This window comes from Podarcis melisellensis (genome assembly GCF_964234715.1).
Source record: "Podarcis melisellensis genome assembly, chromosome: 11".
Classification (NCBI taxonomy): Eukaryota; Metazoa; Chordata; class Lepidosauria; order Squamata; family Lacertidae; genus Podarcis; species Podarcis melisellensis.
In genome coordinates, this window is record NC_138543.1 from 51,042,901 (window position 1) to 51,061,539 (window position 18,639).

At 48.0% G+C, this 18,639-nt stretch overlaps 1 protein-coding gene across 2 annotated transcripts in view; it reads right to left on the minus strand.

The window, feature by feature from the left end:
- DCC (DCC netrin 1 receptor) overlaps nt 1-18,639 on the minus strand; it is a 934,061-nt gene that overhangs the window by 2,201 nt on the left and 913,221 nt on the right. For both annotated transcript variants that reach the window (XM_081929563.1, XM_081929562.1), the window contains exon 28: nt 1,680-1,822. In XM_081929563.1, coding sequence (XP_081785689.1) covers nt 1,680-1,822 — 143 coding nt within the window. The remainder of the gene's footprint in view (nt 1-1,679; nt 1,823-18,639) is intronic.

Sequence of the window (18,639 nt, forward strand, 5' to 3'; positions counted from 1 at the left end):
TGTGTTTGGGGCTCCCCTGCTCTTTCTCCTGACTGGGGCCATGGTCACCCACTCCAAAGTTCTGCCCCAACAGCACTACTGCTCTTTGTGATCTAGTTTTTTACATGGAGGGAATGGTTTCCATCCAACCAGAGCCAAACTAGACTCGGCATTACTTGCAGTATTGCAATCAAAGTGCACATCTTTTTGTTATGTATTTAGAAGTCTCAGGGAAACCTGAATGGACTTGGAACCATGGTGCTTGGGGAGGAGAAGTTTAATTCTTTCCTGCCCTGCCATTGTGACAAGAGAATCCTGTTCTGTGAAGCTGAAACTTGCATTGCGAGAAAACTTCCCACTGTTACCCACACAAGTTGGCCAACAAAGATGTGAAGGTACATAGTATCCTTGTGGAAAACTGTGGTTCCCGTGATCTACTCCCCATGTTTGTTGAGATGCTATTGTCTTTCCCTGATTCATCTCAGAAAGATTTTGAACTTCCTCGGGGTTGATAAGCTTCCTCAACAAATCTGTGCTTCTGGGGTCGGTGTGAATGGCGGATAGACTGCGGGTTTGACAGCTCCGTCAGGTCCGACACTGCAGAGGTCCACGGGGAAAGAGCCAAGGCAAGGCGTAGCCGCCAAAAGCCTCAAATGAAAATTTGAGGTGCTGAGGGGTCTCTGCCTCCGCTCCGAAAGGTGCAGAGAGTGGAGGGGGGGGGACCTGAGGAAAAGCCAGTGAATTAGGCACTCTGCAGAGCGAAGCCTCTGAATCAGCCAGCAGCGCCTACCATTCCAACTAACTTCAAACTGATTTGCAAGGTGAAAAGGAAATTAACTATTAATTATTAATTTGGCAAAATGGGAGGATAAAAAGGAAGTCCACTCCCATCCCTGGGTATTTAAACTGCGTGAAAAACTTTACAAGTGAAAAAGTTGCAGACTAGCCTTGGAAGTTAAAACAGCTAATGGCTGAGAAGGACAAAGGATTTTACAAAGCTCTATGAATACCATTCTGGATACTTTACAGATTTTTTTTTTTAAAAAATAAAATAAATAATTGAATTTGAATTTGAACAACAGACCTGAACTTGAGAGTGCATTTGAACTTGACACAGACTCTGTAATAATATATTAATATTGAGCCTGAATTGGCTGAGGGTAAGCTTTGGGAGAAAAAAAATGGGGATGAAATGTGGGAGAAATGAGTATTATCCCTTGTATTCTAAGCAAGGGAAGTGCAAATTGCTATACGGTAGAGGAGGAAGAGGAGGAGGAGGAGGAGGAGGAGGAGGAGGAGGTGGAGGAAATGGGACAGTTATTTTCAGTGCCAGCCTTCCTTCTCCAGTAATAGAGTGGTACCTCGGGTTAAGTGCTTAATTCGTTCCAGAGGTCCATACTTAACCTGAAACTGTTCTTAACCTGAAGCACCACTTTAGCTAATGGGGCCTCCTGCTGCTGCCGCGCCACCGGAGCATGATTTCTGTTCTCATCCTGAAGCAAAGTTCTTAACCTGAAGCACTATTTCTGGGTTAGCAGAGTGTGTAACCTGAAGTGTATGTAACCTGAAGCGTATGTAACCCGAGGTACCACTGTACCTGCCTTTGGCAGTCCCATCAATCCAACTGGTATGAGACTGGATCTACAAAACATTTGAGCTAGTGCTTCTGGACTACAAGAGAGCCATGGACTTGTGCTTACATTTGCAGCATCCTCTGTTTGTTTGTGACCCTCTTCTGAGGCTTCTGGGGCTGTCGGTACTGAAACGGGAAGCAGAGGGGATCTTGCTTTGCCAGCTAGTCCAAGCGATGCTGTCTTAACCTGAGCCTTGGGAAGGTTGGGTGCTGCAATATAAATGGAGAAGTTAGGACTATATTAGCACATGAATCATGCCCTGAAGAAAGCAGAAGCAACGTGAGAATACACATTAAATCAGCCGTATTTTGCCCAGATTACATTTATAATCTGTTATCACCTAAAATGTGTAGCACACATTTTTTAAAAGAATGAAACCACAACAGCATATTGAATCTAAACAGCCCAAGACCCAAATAGGAATCTTAAAATAAAACCCAGTTAGATTAATGCTACAGTCTTAAGCATACTTACCTGGAAGTAAGTTTCACAGAAATGAATCACAACCATTTCCAAGTCAATTAGAGGTGATATCTAGGTAATAAACACTTTTAAATTTTTCATGGATTTCGATGGGCTACCCAACTACATGCTCTAGCCTTTCCCACTGCAATCAATGAGTGCAAAATATTAAATCCCCCCAGTCAAGGGATGGATGAATCTCAGATTTGGTCTCTCTCGGTTTCTCATTTTACTGATCTTAAATTCAGTTCACATTTCCACATCGGTTTGCAATTTTTTTAAAAAGTCCTCATGAAAATTCAGCAGCATTTTAGTGTGAATTTCTCCATACAGTTGCAATTTTGTATGTAGTTTTGCTTAATATCCACATTTGATGCATAAAATTATATTAGTTTAATTAATATATGCATTTTTATGCCCACTCCACCCTGGTATATGCATTTTTGCACTCATTCCTTTGCTGGAGAGCTACATCGCATAAATCAGAGAGATGTGAATTTCAAAGGATGGATGTGCTCCAGTTTGCATTTTTTTTTGTCTGTGTGTGAATGAGGTAAATTGGCCTTTATTTGCTAACTGAATCTAATTTCTCCCCTATCCCTACCTAAATCTCTTAATCCTGAATCCTTCCTCAAACTGCTGGTCTTGCAGGGCTTTCAAAAGATGCTCAGGCTCTGACTTCTGTAAGTCTCCAAGGGAGAGGCTTTTCCAGCTATGGGGAAGCCAGAGGAAAAGGTGGGACATAAACTGAATTATCCCTTGGGTGACTGGAGAGATCATGATAGGACACAAGGGATGAGAAGGCCTCCTACTGACTATATAGGACTTCATATATAGCAATTCCTATGTTGATTTCCACCCAAAAGGGTGTAACCCACCAAGAACCATGGTGACAGTAATGTGAAGTTCAGCACCTCCCCTAGATTTGAAAGTTACCATGGGTCTTTGTGCTTAAGCCCCAGAGTAGTACTAAGTAAAAATGGGCTTCAAAAATTGGGAAGGTTTGTTAAAAGACCAGAATACTTTTTGCTAGGAATTACAGGCTAAGACTTGCCAAAAAAGCATAGTAGACTATTCATGTATGCCACAACAGCGGCTAGGATATTACTAGTCCCAAAATGGAAAGATAACAAAATATCAACTAAAGAAGAAGGGCAAGAAAAATTGATGAAATATGCAGAAATGGTGAAACTAACTGGAAAACTCAGATACAAAGACAATAGAGACTTTAAAAAGACTGGGGACCATTTATGTTCCATCTATACAAATATTGTAAAGAGGTAGACTGACTAGTTGGGTTTGACTAAACAGAATCAACAAAATAGAGAGATCAAGATGTAATAACAGGAAAATATGAAAATGTAAGAGGTAATAAAAGACCCTGATGTTGGGAAAGATGGAGGGCACAAGGAGAAGGGGACGACAGAGGATGAGATGGTTGGACAGTGTTCTCGAGGCTACTAACATGAGTTTGATCAAACTGCGGGAGGCAGTGGAAGACAGGAGTGCCTGGCGTGCTCTGGTCCATGGGGTCATGAAGAGTTGGACACGACTAAACGACTAAACAACAACAACGGTATAAAAAGGAGGAGAATATAATAACTTTTAATTTACAGGGTGCAATATTAAGGTATAACAGAACAAGCAGGAGAAGTTAATGTGTAAAGAACCAGAGAAGTAGAAGTAGAGGAAAGTTGTGGGGGAGGGAGTGGGGAGGGGAAACTGTATTTTTCTTTTTTCATGGGAATAATGTTATTGTGATGAATATAAAACTGTAAAACCTAATAATTTTTTATTTTTTAAAATGGGAAGGTTTTTGGTGGTGGAGAAATAAAATATATCAGAGCGCTTGGCAGAATATCAAAGCATCTTCAGGCACAGAAAAGAATAGGGGTTTGCAATATTGACCTGAGGGACTGGCAGGCAGAAGGAAGGATTGGGGGAGCAGCTCAAGTATGTATACTAAGAGTGGTTGAACTTGAGTAAAGAGAGGAGGCGAGGGCTAAGAATGTGTAACAGAGACTTCTCTGCACCCTCACAAAACCACAACTACACTAAGGGGAAGCTATCACAGTTAAATTGGTATAAAAAGGCTGCATTTGTAGCTGGACTGAGCAGAGCCAAAATGCCAAAAATGAGAAGAACAATCCCAGGGATTGTTGGGAACAATCCCAGGGATGCTTATCTGTTATGGCTTTCTTTCTCTGCAGCCCTGAAAGCAGCTACTCTTTCTCTCCTTACGCAGCGAGAAATAATTTCTTGGTCAGTTGGCAGGTCAATTGGTTTCAACTACCACCGTTCTCCTCCCAGAAGGTGCCGGGATGGGGCAAATATTTATTGGATTTCTTTAAAATAACCAATACACCAGTAAATATAACAAAATCTTGAAGCAGTTTGCATCAACCGTGAAATCACAAGCAAAAAGTAAATACATTAAAAAGAAAAAGTTAAGCAAAGCAAAGCTTTAAAACAGAAACACTGAGCAGTGTGACCAGAGGCAGGGAAAGTCTATGGAAACTAGTAGGTTTTCAGGAGCTGCTTAAATCTGGCCACAGCGGGTGCCTCCTAAACTGCATGAGGAAGTGTGGGCCAGAGGGCTGGTGCCACTACAGACAAGTAGCTTGGTCTCAATGCAAGAAGCAGTGCTACTGCTTGGACCTTCCGAGAGAAAAATAATGCTGATGTCCTGAAGATGTTTCTCTACTCCATTGTGTTTGGGCATGTGTGTGCATGTGTGAAAAAGAGAGCAGGGGCTATCAAGTCTCGAGAAACCATTAATATGTGTGATCAGGGAGGAGAGTACTAGCTTCACCCCTGCTACCACATACATTAGAGGGTGACTTTTCCAAGTAGGCCATGTGTGTGTTTCTGCTTATGTAGGCATCCCATATGTAGGCACCCAGGGACATGGGTGGCGCTGTGGGTTAAACCACAGAGCCTAGGACTTGCCGATCAGAAGGTCGGCAGTTCGAATCCCCGTGATGGGGTGAGCTCCCGTTGCTTGGTCCCAGCTCCTGCCAACCTAGCTGTTTGAAAGCACGTCAAAGTGCAAGTAGATAAATAGGTAACGCTCTGGCTGGAAGGTAAACAGCATTTCCATGCGCTGCTCTGGTTCACCAGAAGCAGCTTAGTCATGCTGGCCACATGACCTGGAAGCTGTACGCCGGCTCCCTCGGCCAGTAAAGCGAGATGAGCGCCGCAACCCCAGAGTCGGTCACGACTGGACCTAATGGTCAGGGGTCCCTTTACCTTTACCTTTAGGCATCCCATGCAATGTAGAACCCTGAATTCCATGAGTCTGCATCATGCAGAGAGTCTCTATGACCATGGCAGTCTCCCTCTTTTGGATATTTGATCTTCAGCTCATGGAGAGTGGCAGGCACAGTGGTGTTGGGCAGAATTGCCATCCTCACCCCTGCTCCCTGTCCCCCTCTTGTATATCTGGATTTGTAGAACACCTAGAGCTAGATAATGAGTGTTTTGCAAGTACTCCCTTAAAAGAGATGCTGGTCCATTAGGGTTTTTCTCTTTCGCGATCACTCGTAGGCAAGTAAGATTGTCTTCCATAAACATGGCTTTAACAATGAGTCCGTAAGTGACTGTAGAGGCCAATTCTTGCTCCTTCCACAGTGGGGACATTAGTTTCCAGGCAGGAGTTGATCACGGTGTGGGTTTGCCAAACGTGCCTTCCTCTTAGCACGTTTCTTCCTTGCGTCATGAGTTTGAATGTCCTCAAAGCCCATGACACCTTTGGTAAAGGCTGTTCTCCAACTGGAGCGCTCACAGGCAAGTGTTTCCCAATTGTCGTGTTTATACTACATTTTTAAAGATTTGCCTTGAGACAGTCTTTAAACCTCTTTTGTTGACCACCAGCATTACACATTCCATTTTTAAGTTCGGAATAGAGTACAGCGGTACCTCGGGTTAAGTACTTAATTCGTTCCGGAGGTCCGTTCTTAACCTGAAACTGTTCTTAACCTGAATCACCACTTTAGCCAATGGGGCCTCCTGCTGCTGCCACGCCACGATTTCTTTTTCTCATCCTAAAGCAAAGTTCTTAACCTGAAGCACTATTTCTGGGTTAACAGAGTCTGTAACCTGAAGAGTATGTAACCTGAAGTATATGTAACCTGAGGTACCACTGTAGTTGCTTTGGAAGACGATAATCAGGCATCCACACAACATGACCAGTCCAGTGAAGTTGATGTTAAAGAATCATTGCTTCAACACTGGAGATCTTTGCTTCTTCCAGTACACTGGTATTAGTTCGCCAATGGGACACTGCCCTACCAACCTCAGTCTGCCCTTGGGCTGCCCCCTTCTCACCCTTAACTGCCTGCCTGCTTACTTACAACATGCCCAGGGTATAGCCCTGGCTGTCAGCTTCCTCCTTAGTTTCAAGTGTTGCCTTTGTAAGACTTAGTAGAGAGGAAGATGGGGGGGAAACTAAAATTACTTGACTCTGTCTCCCTGCTTTCCACCCTTCCAGGACAATTGGACACAACTACCGCTTCTCCTTCAACAATTCAGCACAGCTCCCCCCCCAAAAAAATGGCCACCTCCCCAAAATAGGGTGATAAAATGGGGTGGGCCATTCGTATTCTGCTCTAGTTTGCAGTGGAACTATTTCTAAATGTCTGGTTTTAAAGATATATATTTGGCTATACTTAAGAAGTGTAATTCAACACCAACAACAGGCTACAGAGAGAATGAATAAAAATGCATTTTGATTTTCTTTTCTTTAGAACTGATGTTTCCCCCCCCCTTTCCCAAACATTAATTTTAATCAAATGTTAAAGCACAGGGTGAGCGAGGTTTGCATTGCTAAATGCTGAAGAATATTCAAAGCAAAGCTCTCCCAAATTAGAGTGTCACGTTGAACTTTGCCACTTATAAATATCTTTCTACCAGGAAGCATTAGACAAAAAGAGAGCCAGACATTTTCTGCATGCCTGAATCTCTTTGATAATCCAAGTTTAGCTGAAATGAAAAAGGGGAAGCTAAGAAAGAAAGTTAAATAAATTCTTCAAAAGATAACAATCAGCACCCTATCTTCACTGTAATAAATGAGTTCCTCAATAACTAGTGTCAGGGTTTCTGGGAGAGAGGAGGAGATGACAGAGGAGACGGAGAGCGAGTGGGAGGAGGGGCAGAAGGATGAGGAAGAAGATGACGGAATTCTGAGGGAATCCACGAGTCTGAGCAGCGAGTCAGAGGATTCTCAAAAGGGGGTTACCTTAATCAAGCAAAGGGGAGGAGAAGGGAGAAGCGGAGAGGAGCCCAGTGGAAGACAGAGGAAGCAAGAGACGTCTCAGCCGGAACGGAGTAAAGGGGGTGGAGTCGTCAGCCTCTCGGAGGGAGCAGGATTAGGAGAGAACAGAGAGAGGGGGTTGGAGCAGGGTGTTCAGCCGGAAAGGGTGGAGAGCAGAGCAGGGGGTGGTGTAGCGGTCGAAAGAAAGGTCAGCAGCAACGTACGCGCGCCAAGTTCAAACGTAGAGGCGCGCGGAAGTGGAGAGAGCTCAGGGGAGGAGCCCGGCCCTAAAGCCAGAAAGAGGGGGGAAGAGGCGGCAGAGGATTCAGCCTCAGGCGAGTCACGGAGAGAGGGAACCCAGGGGGGCAGGAAGACCCTGCGGAAAAGAAAGGAGAGGAAGAGGTGGTCTAGAGCCAGGCTATTAAGTTGGTGCGGAAGAGGGGAGGAGTCAGAGGGGACTTCAGCGGTCTAACGTGGCAGACGTACGGCCACAATGCTGAACTGTATGAGAAGCAGAAATCTTCAATAAACTTTTCCTGTAAATAAGCTGCAACGGAGTGAGGTCTCTTGTGAGCTGGGACCAGACCTGGGTGGCCGTGACAGTAAGTCCCCTCACTCAAAGCAAAAATTTTTTTTTGCGAAGCTCACGAACGGGAGCAGCCATGAGCGCTGAGGAGCAGCTGGTTGCATTGCGGAATCAGGTTACCGCTCTCACATCGGCAGTCATTGCTTCGCAGAAGAAGAATGACGACTTGGAGAAGACGTGCCAGGATTTGCAGGCAAGGTGGGAGCGCGCGGACAAGGCGGGGGCCCCAGGATCCAGAGCGGAGGGCATTGCGCTTGGACGGAGGGGGGGTGCCCTAGTTCCGCATTTTAATGGCAACTTGCAAGACTATCCCAATTTCAGAGCGGACGTTGTATATGCACTGCACTTACTCCGTCACGATTTTAAAGATGAGGAGGAGAGAGTGGGGTTCATTGTTTCGCACCTGCATGGGGAGGCCAGGGCTTGGCTACGCAATTTGTGGCGCGAAGATGGACCGGCCCGTCGCGATTCAACTGCGTTCATCAAAGCGATGGATTCTTGTTTTCAATCCTCTGTGGATGTGGACATTGCGCGCCGTCAAATGCACGGGCTGAGGCAGGGGAAAGCGACTGTGCGCCAATACCACTCTAAATTTTTTGCATTGCTCACCGCCTTAGATTGGCCAAAGGACAGTAAACCGGTCAGAGATCTTTTTTGGGAGGGATTGAGCCCCCCCATCAAGGATGAGATCGCTAGGGGGGACAGACCCCAGACCCTAGAAGACGTGGTGCAACGGGCTTTAGCTCTTGGAATTCGACATGAGGGGCGTCCGTGGCATGAGGAGGACGGGCCCCAAGTGCGTGCGCAAGCAAGGACTCTCCCTTTTGTGCACAGGGACTTCAGCCGTGCGCACCCCTCGCCAATGGGGAAGGACAGAGAGGAGCCAATGGAGATTGGTGGTGCTAGGGCTCAGAAGCCATCCCAGAGCCCTGTCCCTGGTGCAGCCAAAGCGAAGCCTCCTAGAGGAACCAGGAAGTGTTACATCTGTGACAGTGCGCACCATATGGCGAAAGAGTGCCCCCAGAGGCTCCAGAAGCACACTGCAGCGCTGGCAACTGTAACAGCAGAGGTGCAACCAGGGGAGCAGCTTCAGGGAAACGACAGTGCCTGGCTGGAAGCAGAGCTACTGGGGCTCAGCCAGGCGGATCTGTAGACAAGCCCCCAGCATCACTGCAGAGCGTGGACCCTTTGCCTCCCAAACCGGCAGTTCTGCTCACAGCAACACTCCAGTTGCCTGATGGGAGACTCCTCGAGGTTCCAATAACGATCGATTCGGGAAGCAACGCCGACTTCATGGGACTGCAGTTCGTTAAGCAGCACAACATGGCGCTCCTGCCTGCAACGACGCCTCTGAACGTGGTCACGGTGGACGGCAGGAAGTTGCTGGGGGGGCAAGTGGTGCAGCAAACCCCTCCCATGATGATGCAGATTGGCAACCATCGAGAGCTTATTAGTTTCAATGTCACCCACTTATCGGACACACCCATCGTGTTAGGCATGAGTTGGCTGGAGAGGCACAGTCCCGCGGTTGCGTGGTACCAGAGGCAGATCAACTTTTGTTCATCGTATTGTGCTCAGCATTGCTTTCAGACCGATCAGGGAGGAGAAGCTGAGCAGCCATTGCATCTGGGTATGGTGCAAACAGTGCCTCACAAGTACCAGGAATTCTTGGAGGTTTTCTGTGAGAAGGAAGCTGACAAGTTGCCGCCTCATAGACCTTACGACTGCGCGATTGATTTAGTGCCAGGGGCGCAATTGCCTGCTGCCAAGCTGTACTCCATGTCGGAGGACGAAATGCAAGAGCTTCGGGAGTTCATAGACCATAACCTCAAGCGCGGTTTCATCCAGGAATCTAAAGCAGCGGGAGGCAGCCCTGTTTTCTTTGTGAAGAAGAAGGACACGCCCCAAAAAAGGCTTATAGTGGATTACAGGTTCATCAACAGCTTGACTAAGCCCAAAGCTTTCCCCATGCCCAAGATTGACGACCTTTTAGCGACCGTCAGGAGGGGCAAGATTTTCACCAAGCTGGACCTACGTGGAGCTTACAATCTCATCCGCATCCGGAAAGGAGATGAGTGGAAGACCGCCATGTTCACCCCTCTGGGCACATACGAATACAGAGTCATGCCTTTCGGCCTCCAAAATGGCAGCCACGTTTTTCAAGCATTTATGCACCACGTGCTAGCAGGTCTCCTCTACAAAAAGTGTGTCTGCTTTCTCGACGATATCCTGATTTTCTCGGAATCGCCGGAGGATCACGATAAGGACGTGAGGGAGGTCCTGCAGAGGCTGAAGGAACACAGGCTGTACGCCAAGTTGGAAAAGTGCCAGTTTGATGTCAGAGAGGTTGATTTCCTTGGCTACAAGTTGTCCGACGAGGGACTGGCCATGGACAGGGCTAAGGTTCAAGCGCTGTTGGACTGGAAAAGCCCTCGAAATCGGAAAGAGGTCCAGAGGTTCATCGGCTTTGCCAATTTTTACCGCAAGTTTATTAAAGGTTTTGCGAACGCGACGGCGGCGATCACTGACACCCTCAGTTCCAAGAAGAAGAAGTTCGTCTGGACCGAACAAGCGGAGCGGTCCTTCCGGACGCTTAAGGGTCTTTTCGCCTCCGAAGAGCAGCTGCTCCACGTGAATCCCGGCAGACCCATGCGGGTAGAGACCGATGCGTCAGATAGAGCGGTTGGGGCCGTTCTTTTGCAAGAGGATTCACAAGGCAACTGGCGACCGGGTGCGTTCTACTCCCGGAAGCTCAGCAAGACGGAGCGCAATTATACCATATGGGACAGGGAGTTGTTGGCCATTCATGCAGCTTTCAAAGCGTGGCGACACTTCTTAATAGGAGCCAAGCACACGGTGCAGGTCCGCACGGATCACAAGAACTTAGAGTATTGGCGGACGGCTAAGTTGCAGACCCAGCGACACATGCGCTGGGCGGAGTTCTTTGCGGACTTCGACTTCAAAATAGAATACATCCCAGGAGACTCCAATGTTATTGCAGACGCGCTGTCCCGAAAGCCGCAATACTTGGAGGAAGCAGCTCCAATCGCAGCAAAGCACATTTTCGCACCGCAGGCGTGGACGTGCGCTACCATCGCAGTCGACCTGGACGCGGTGCGACGCGCGTTGCAAAGGGATCAGTTTGCACAGTCTAAGATGGAGGAGCTACGCGGAGCGTCGCGACACAACGATGAGTTTCAATTACAAGATGGACTTTTGACTCGTAAGGGTGCCCTTTACGTGCCCACCGACGATCTTCGAGCCAAGGTTCTGCAACAGTTGCATGACGCCCCTAGTGCAGGCCATTTCGGCAAAGAAAAGACGATGGAGTTGGTGGCTAGAGACTTTTGGTGGCCCCAGATGAGAGGAGAGGTGGCGGACTACGTCGCCAGGTGTGATATCTGCCAGAGGTCCAAACCAGTGCACCAGAAGCAGGCGGGATTGCTAGAACCGCTGGAGACACCGCAGCAACCATGGGAGAGGGTAGCGTTGGACTTTGTTACAGACCTGCCCAGCTCCAGAGGTAAGACGGCGGTGTTAGTGGTGGTGGACTTGTTCACCAAGATGGCGCACTTCATCCCTTGTGCCAAGGTGGCGACGGCAGAACAGACCGCAAAGCTCTTCATCGATCACGTCTTCAGAGTGCATGGACTTCCGCAGTCCGTCTTGTCCGACAGGGGGCGCCAGTTTGTTTCCACTTTCTGGCGAAAGCTTCTGGGCATCTTGCACGTCAAAATCAACCTGACATCGGCGAGGCATCCACAAACCAACGGTCAAGCGGAGAGGGTCAACGCGATCATGCAGCAGTACCTGCGGTGCTACGCCAACCAGCGACCTGCGGCGTGGGTGGACTATCTGCCGATGGCTGAATTCGCCTACAACAACACGAAACACGCTTCCACCGGGGTGACGCCTTTCTTCGCGAACAATGGCCGTCATCCCAGAACCTTCCCGAGATTTGCGGCACCAGGAGGGGGGGGGCCTCAAGATGCCGACCAGTTTGCAGCGGAGTTGCAAGAGGTGCACGAGGAGCTGCGGAGACATTTGGAGCTGGCAAAACAGGCGTATAAGGTGCAGGCCGATAAGCACAGGAGGGCGGGAGAGGACATCCAGGTTGGGGACTGGGTGTGGTTAGCAGCCCACGCGATGCCGGCCAGGTCATTGGCCAAGAAGAAGTTAGGACACAGGCAGCTAGGGCCATATCAAGTTGAAGCTAAGATCAATCCGGTGGCTTTTCGTCTAGCCCTTCCGGAAGGTTCCAGGGTGCACCCGGTCTTTCATAGGTCGGTGCTCACTCCCTACAAAACCCCACACAGGTTTCAAGAGTCAGGAGCACCCCCAGAGCCACGTAGGAGGGCGCCTGAGAGGGGGGAATCGCCAAGACCAGAACCTCTTAACGAGGTCACAGAGATACTGGACTCGAGATGGGGGGAGGAGGGAGTTGAATATTTTCTCGCCAGGGAGGGCACACCAGCCGCTGCTAATAGTTGGGTGCCAGGCTACGAGTTAGACGAACCCCTTTTGAAAGAAGAGTTCCATGCACTTTTCCCACATAGACCCATGCCAGCTGAGTACTTTGATGACTGGCTTTTCACACCCACATTGTCAGATAGCACGTTCAGGGGTTTCTCTTCCCCCGAGGAAAGAACACCAGAATCAAGCCCGCCCAGGGGATCGTGCTCGGGGGTGGACACGGAAACCCCTTATTGGTGGGAGGAGCAGCCAGAGGAGGAATGGCGTAAGAGGTGGCTGATAGGTCCTTGGCGGGCAGCACCGGAGGAAGTAGCGATGGAAGCAGAGACTGAGAAGCATTTGGGGGAAGAACCCGACTTCGAATACACTTACACAGAACTGCCAGCAGAGAACATTGACGTAGACGACCTGTATCCTGAGCCTACCCCCGAAGAGCCGCAGTTTCCGCAACCGGTCCCCGGCGAGCGGGAGGGGGGAAGGGGGGGCTTCGAGGGGGGGATGGATGTCAGGGTTTCTGGGAGAGAGGAGGAGATGACAGAGGAGACGGAGAGCGAGTGGGAGGAGGGGCAGAAGGATGAGGAAGAAGATGACGGAATTCTGAGGGAATCCACGAGTCTGAGCAGCGAGTCAGAGGATTCTCAAAAGGGGGTTACCTTAATCAAGCAAAGGGGAGGAGAAGGGAGAAGCGGAGAGGAGCCCAGTGGAAGACAGAGGAAGCAAGAGACGTCTCAGCCGGAACGGAGTAAAGGGGGTGGAGTCGTCAGCCTCTCGGAGGGAGCAGGATTAGGAGAGAACAGAGAGAGGGGGTTGGAGCAGGGTGTTCAGCCGGAAAGGGTGGAGAGCAGAGCAGGGGGTGGTGTAGCGGTCGAAAGAAAGGTCAGCAGCAACGTACGCGCGCCAAGTTCAAACGTAGAGGCGCGCGGAAGTGGAGAGAGCTCAGGGGAGGAGCCCGGCCCTAAAGCCAGAAAGAGGGGGGAAGAGGCGGCAGAGGATTCAGCCTCAGGCGAGTCACGGAGAGAGGGAACCCAGGGGGGCAGGAAGACCCTGCGGAAAAGAAAGGAGAGGAAGAGGTGGTCTAGAGCCAGGCTATTAAGTTGGTGCGGAAGAGGGGAGGAGTCAGAGGGGACTTCAGCGGTCTAACGTGGCAGACGTACGGCCACAATGCTGAACTGTATGAGAAGCAGAAATCTTCAATAAACTTTTCCTGTAAATAAGCTGCAACGGAGTGAGGTCTCTTGTGAGCTGGGACCAGACCTGGGTGGCCGTGACAACTAGTTTTGCTGAACTTCCCAGAATCTCAAAGAAAGAACAGACGATATAGCCATCCACAGAAGATAACGAGTGTGTGTGTTTTAAAATAATATGATCCAAGAGGGGAAAGAGTAAAGGGAAGAAAATGTTTTTAGGCACAACTGCTTGAAGGCATTTTGATACTCTCAGTTGCTCCTCTATATGGTGTGAGAGTAGGGAAGGGAAAATCTGCCATTTTCAGGTTCTTTCAGTTTCTCATTTTATTCAGTCTTATGTTCAGTGCTTCATACCTTCCACATCAGTTTGAGATTATTATTTTTAAGTCCTTAAAAGTGGAAAGGGGTCAAATCATCGCAAGAGGTCTTGAAATTTTGGAGGTTGGATAGTTACTATGGAATGGTCTCGGTGATGGGGCGCGCATTTTTATTCTTATTTATTTGTGATTGTTACTTTGCCCAAAACAATCAATCAAACAAACAAACAAGGAAAGACCCCCCCCAGCTTTTAAAATCTTTCAAAACATAAAATCAACAATAAACCAAAAACAGATTAAAGGGTACATCCACATTCTACACATCTGAGTAGGCATGTCTAAACTAAAATGTTTTTAAAGGTAAAGGTAAAGGGACCCCTGACCATTAGGCCCAGTCGTGACCGACTCTGGGGTTGCGGCGCTCATCTCGCTTTATTGGCCAAGGGAGCCGGTGTACAGCTTCTGGGTCATGTGGCCAGCATGAGTAAGCCGCTTCTGGCAAACCAGAGCAGCGCATGGAAATGCCGTTTACCTTCCCGCCAGAGTGGTACCTATTTATCTGCTTGCACTTTGACGTGCTTTCAAACTGCTAGGTTGGCAGGAGCAGGGACCGAGCAACGGGAGCTCACTCCGTCGTGGGGATTCGAACTGCCGACCTTCTGATTAGCAAGTCCTAGGCTCTGTGGTTTAACCCACAGCACCACCCGTGTCCCTAAAATGTTTTTAGTAGGTGCCAAAAAGAGGATAGTGAAGATACCTGCCTCACATCAATAGGCAGGGAGTTCCAGAGTGTAAGTGATCAAAGTAGTCGAGAGCACATGCATTGGGTAAGATGATATTGCAGGTAAACTATGGAATCTGTGGCACCAGTTGCAGAATGGGACTTTTTAGAGACAGCACCTGTATGCTGAGCAGCCAGTAACTGCCTGTGTATTCAGGACTTAAAAGTAAATAAATAAACAGCATAGGAGGCACAGCTGACACAAGTCTTTCAAAGCTTATGCTAATTTCTTTCATTTCAGTTTGTTCTTCACATTTGCACAGCAATGCTAATTAAAATTATTGCCAAATAAATTACAGGACTTCTGCTCTCTCTCCTGGAACAAGCCAGTCATTCAAAATCCATTAGGCCTGGCACACAAACTATATAGCAGAATAAAGTTCGCTAATATATGCCTGGCACATGGAATATTTGCACCTGTGAGCCTGCTACGGCAGGGAGGTGGTAAGGAAGGGGGATGGTGAAATCATGTTATTCACATGTAACTCATTAATTGATGTCACTGGGCCTTAAAGAGCTGCTTCTCTGCACAAAGGCAGATGGCTCCGTTTGGGCATTGCTAATGAGAAACCAAAATGGCAATTAAGTTCCCCCTCCTCTGTCTTTGGTTTGGGATTAGCAACAGGTAGCAATTAAAGCTCAAAATTTAAAGTAAAAAAAAAATCACACACAGAGGGATAAATAAAGAAGAAGCAAATGTTGGGATAACCTCTTAATCAATCTTGTAAGAGTGAGGAATAAGCAACTGGTAGTAGGGTCAGCTCAGAAGTCTGTGCTGAATCTTCATCCCTACGCCAACTCTTCCTGAATTTCATTCTCTGCTACCTTCTGCTCATCCTCTCTCTGCTGCCACTGATCACTGATCACCCTTCCTTTCCTTGTGGTGTAGTGGTTAAGAGCGGTAGTCTCGTAATCTGGTGAACCGGGTTCGCTTCCCCGCTCCTCCACATGCAGCTGCTGGGTAACCTTGGGCCAGTCACACTTCTCTGAAGTCTCTCAGCCCCACTCACCTCACAGAGTGTTTGTTGTGGGGGAGGAAGGGAAAGGAGAATGTTAGCCGCTTTGAGGCTCCTTCGGGTAGTGATAAAGTGGGATATCAAATCCAAACTCTTCTCCTTCCTTCCTTCCTTCCTTCCTTCCTTCCTTCCTTCCTTCCTTCCAAACTTGCTCTTATTTTTGTTGCCATTGCATGGGCAGCTAGCTCTCTTTGTCCCCTCACTTTGCCTTGTTCTGAGAAAGGGCCCAAAGGGTGTGTGTGTGTGTGTGTCTGTCTGTTGGGGTTCTTCCTTAGAGCAAAGCATTGGAAGTGCTCTGCATTTTTACCTAAGTTCAAGCAGCGCTCTTAGGCCTTGCAGCAAGGCAGCAGAGGGGCAGGTGGTCTCCCAGCCACCTCAACCTAAATACATTGCGCTCTATGGAAGGAGTGGAAAGGGATTGGCCTGCAGAAGCCTTGCATGTGCAGCAGGATTGCTCCCACCCATGTGAGGCCAACACTAAGGCAAGAGAGGAGTCCATGGAGACACCAAATTGCTCCCTCCACCAGAGGCTGCTGGATCAGCCAGGTCCATCAACGTGTTTTCACAGTGGCCAATCAGCTGCCCATGGGAAACCCAGAGGAAGCCCCAAGCAAAAGAGCACCCTCCCCTCCCGTGGTTCCCAGCAGCTGCTTTTCAGAAGTATTATTGCCTCTGGCCATGGAGACAGAACAGAGATACTATGCATACTGCTACTTGAGGCAGCTGCCTCAACCTGTCTCATGATTGAGCTGGCCTTGGCTGGTAGCCCCTGGCTCTTACACAGCCCCTGTCCTGGTTTCGCTGCTCCACACAGTTTTTTCCTCTGGCCCCACCAGGCATGTGGCCCTCAGAAGATTTCCCAGGAGGCAACATGGCCCTCTGGCTGGAAAAGGTTCCTCATGCTTGTGTTACAGTCTCACTTTCCTTGCAAGATGTGACCAAAAAGTCTCATGAGATTCCACCAGGGCCTTGCAAAACTTTGGCCAAACTGCACGGTCACTTTGAGTGGGGGGGGGGGGAGTTTGTTTTCCATCATACAAGTGGCTCACTCAACATGCCGTGGTGGGCTAGCCCCATTCCTGGGTCTCTGCAGCTAGCTGTGCTCACTCCCTGCAATCGATTAAAATGTCCAAGAAGGGTTCTTTTCTTTGAATGCAAAAACCGACTCAACAGAACGACAGCAAAACAAAATCCGGCACATGGGAGGTTGGAACTGTAAGTAAACTGAATTAAGCTAATTATAAAATTAATCAAACAAATGGCACTTGGGTCCTAACGCATGCCAATCCAGTAGGGCGTCTCAAAGTGCCAGCAAAATCTAGAAACATGAAAGAAAAATAAAAGGGGGGAGGAGCCCTGCACAGGTTGGAAAGCAAAGAGAGAGTGGTGCTGATCAGCTGCTGCTGTGCAGAACCACAGCAGGAATTGACTGTAGGAAAATTTTATTTCCTCTGTAGGGTTATTAAACATTTCATTAGCTCATTAGTTTGACGATATATGTCTGCCAGGTGCAAATACTGGCTAGCTTATTATTACCTGAAGGCCTCCTTGAGCATATTAGCTGAAGCTTGCCTTAATAGTTCGGCAGCATTTCATATCGGTGCACAAACAAGAGAGACTTTAACAGATGTGACATTTCCCGCTCCTTCCATAGCCTCGATGCCTCAAAATGGTCGTCCTTTTACAATGTTGTTTATGCATATTTTGGCATCTACAAAATATCCAGGTGCCAAACACCTGTGCTGTCATAAATCAGAGCTATATGCGCCACTTGGCAGTACGACTACGGAGCTAATATTTGATGCTATCGTCTTGATTAATGCTATGGTTTGTATGCGTAAGGTCTACCAGGTTCAGTCTCTGGCTCTCTCCAGGTAAATGATCTCCTTAAACTCCCATAATGCCTCTTGCTTGTTGCGATGGAGGATTGAGGGGGTTGCATGAGTGTGTATGGAAACTAGCCTACTGTACAAAGGTAATCTACATTTGTTTCTATACTCCCATCAGCACCAGTCGGCATACTCAGTGGTAAGGGATGGTGAGAGTTGTTGTACAACAACACCAGGAGAGTGAAAGGATCCCCATCCTTGTTTTAAACAAACACTTGTCTTTTGCTTTTGTGGCAACATTATTTTTTAAACTGAAGTTTATTGTTGTAATAATCTTATTTAAGCTGCTTTGTGAGGTCCACCTAAAAAGAGGTACAGTGGTACCTCGGGTTACATACGCTTCAGGTTATACACGCTTCAGGTTACACACTTCACTAACCCAGAAATAGTGCTTCAGGTTAAGAACTTTGCTTTAGGATGAGAATAGAAATCAGGCTCCTGATGCCGGCGTGGCGGCAGCAGGAGGCCCCATTAGCTAAAGTGGTGCTTCAGGTTAAGAACAGTTTCAGGTTAAGTACGGAGCTCCGGAATGAATTAAGTACTTAACCCGAGGTACCACTGTATATAAATAAATAAATATCCCAAAGAAGTAGGGCGAGCAGGGCTGAATACATCTCATCCACTAGATTCCAAGATTTATTGCAGGCATTAGTTAGGGAAAAGACAACATTGGCGGTCCCCTTGATGTGCAGGATTTTCAGACCTTCTGTCTGTTGTCAGAAGTGGATTATTTATTGATGGTCAGCAGGTGTTTGAAGTGGGGGGAAAAAACATGGTGTGGGTTTCAACTGTTGTGTAATTCTTATCTGTCAGGGATTAAGAAAACCTGGAAGACTGAGCAGCGGGGAGTAATCCGATTCCGGACACTTCAAACAATCTCCATTGTGCAGTACATAAACTGCAAGAAAACATTGTGTGATGGCACCTTTCATTTCTTTGAGATTTTCACCTCACAATTTCACAAGATCTACTCGTAGCTTGCCATTTTGAGTCCTGCTGTTTGGTTTGGCTAACAATTGATCACTCCGCAGATCTATTAGCCAGTGGCAAGACAAACAGACTAC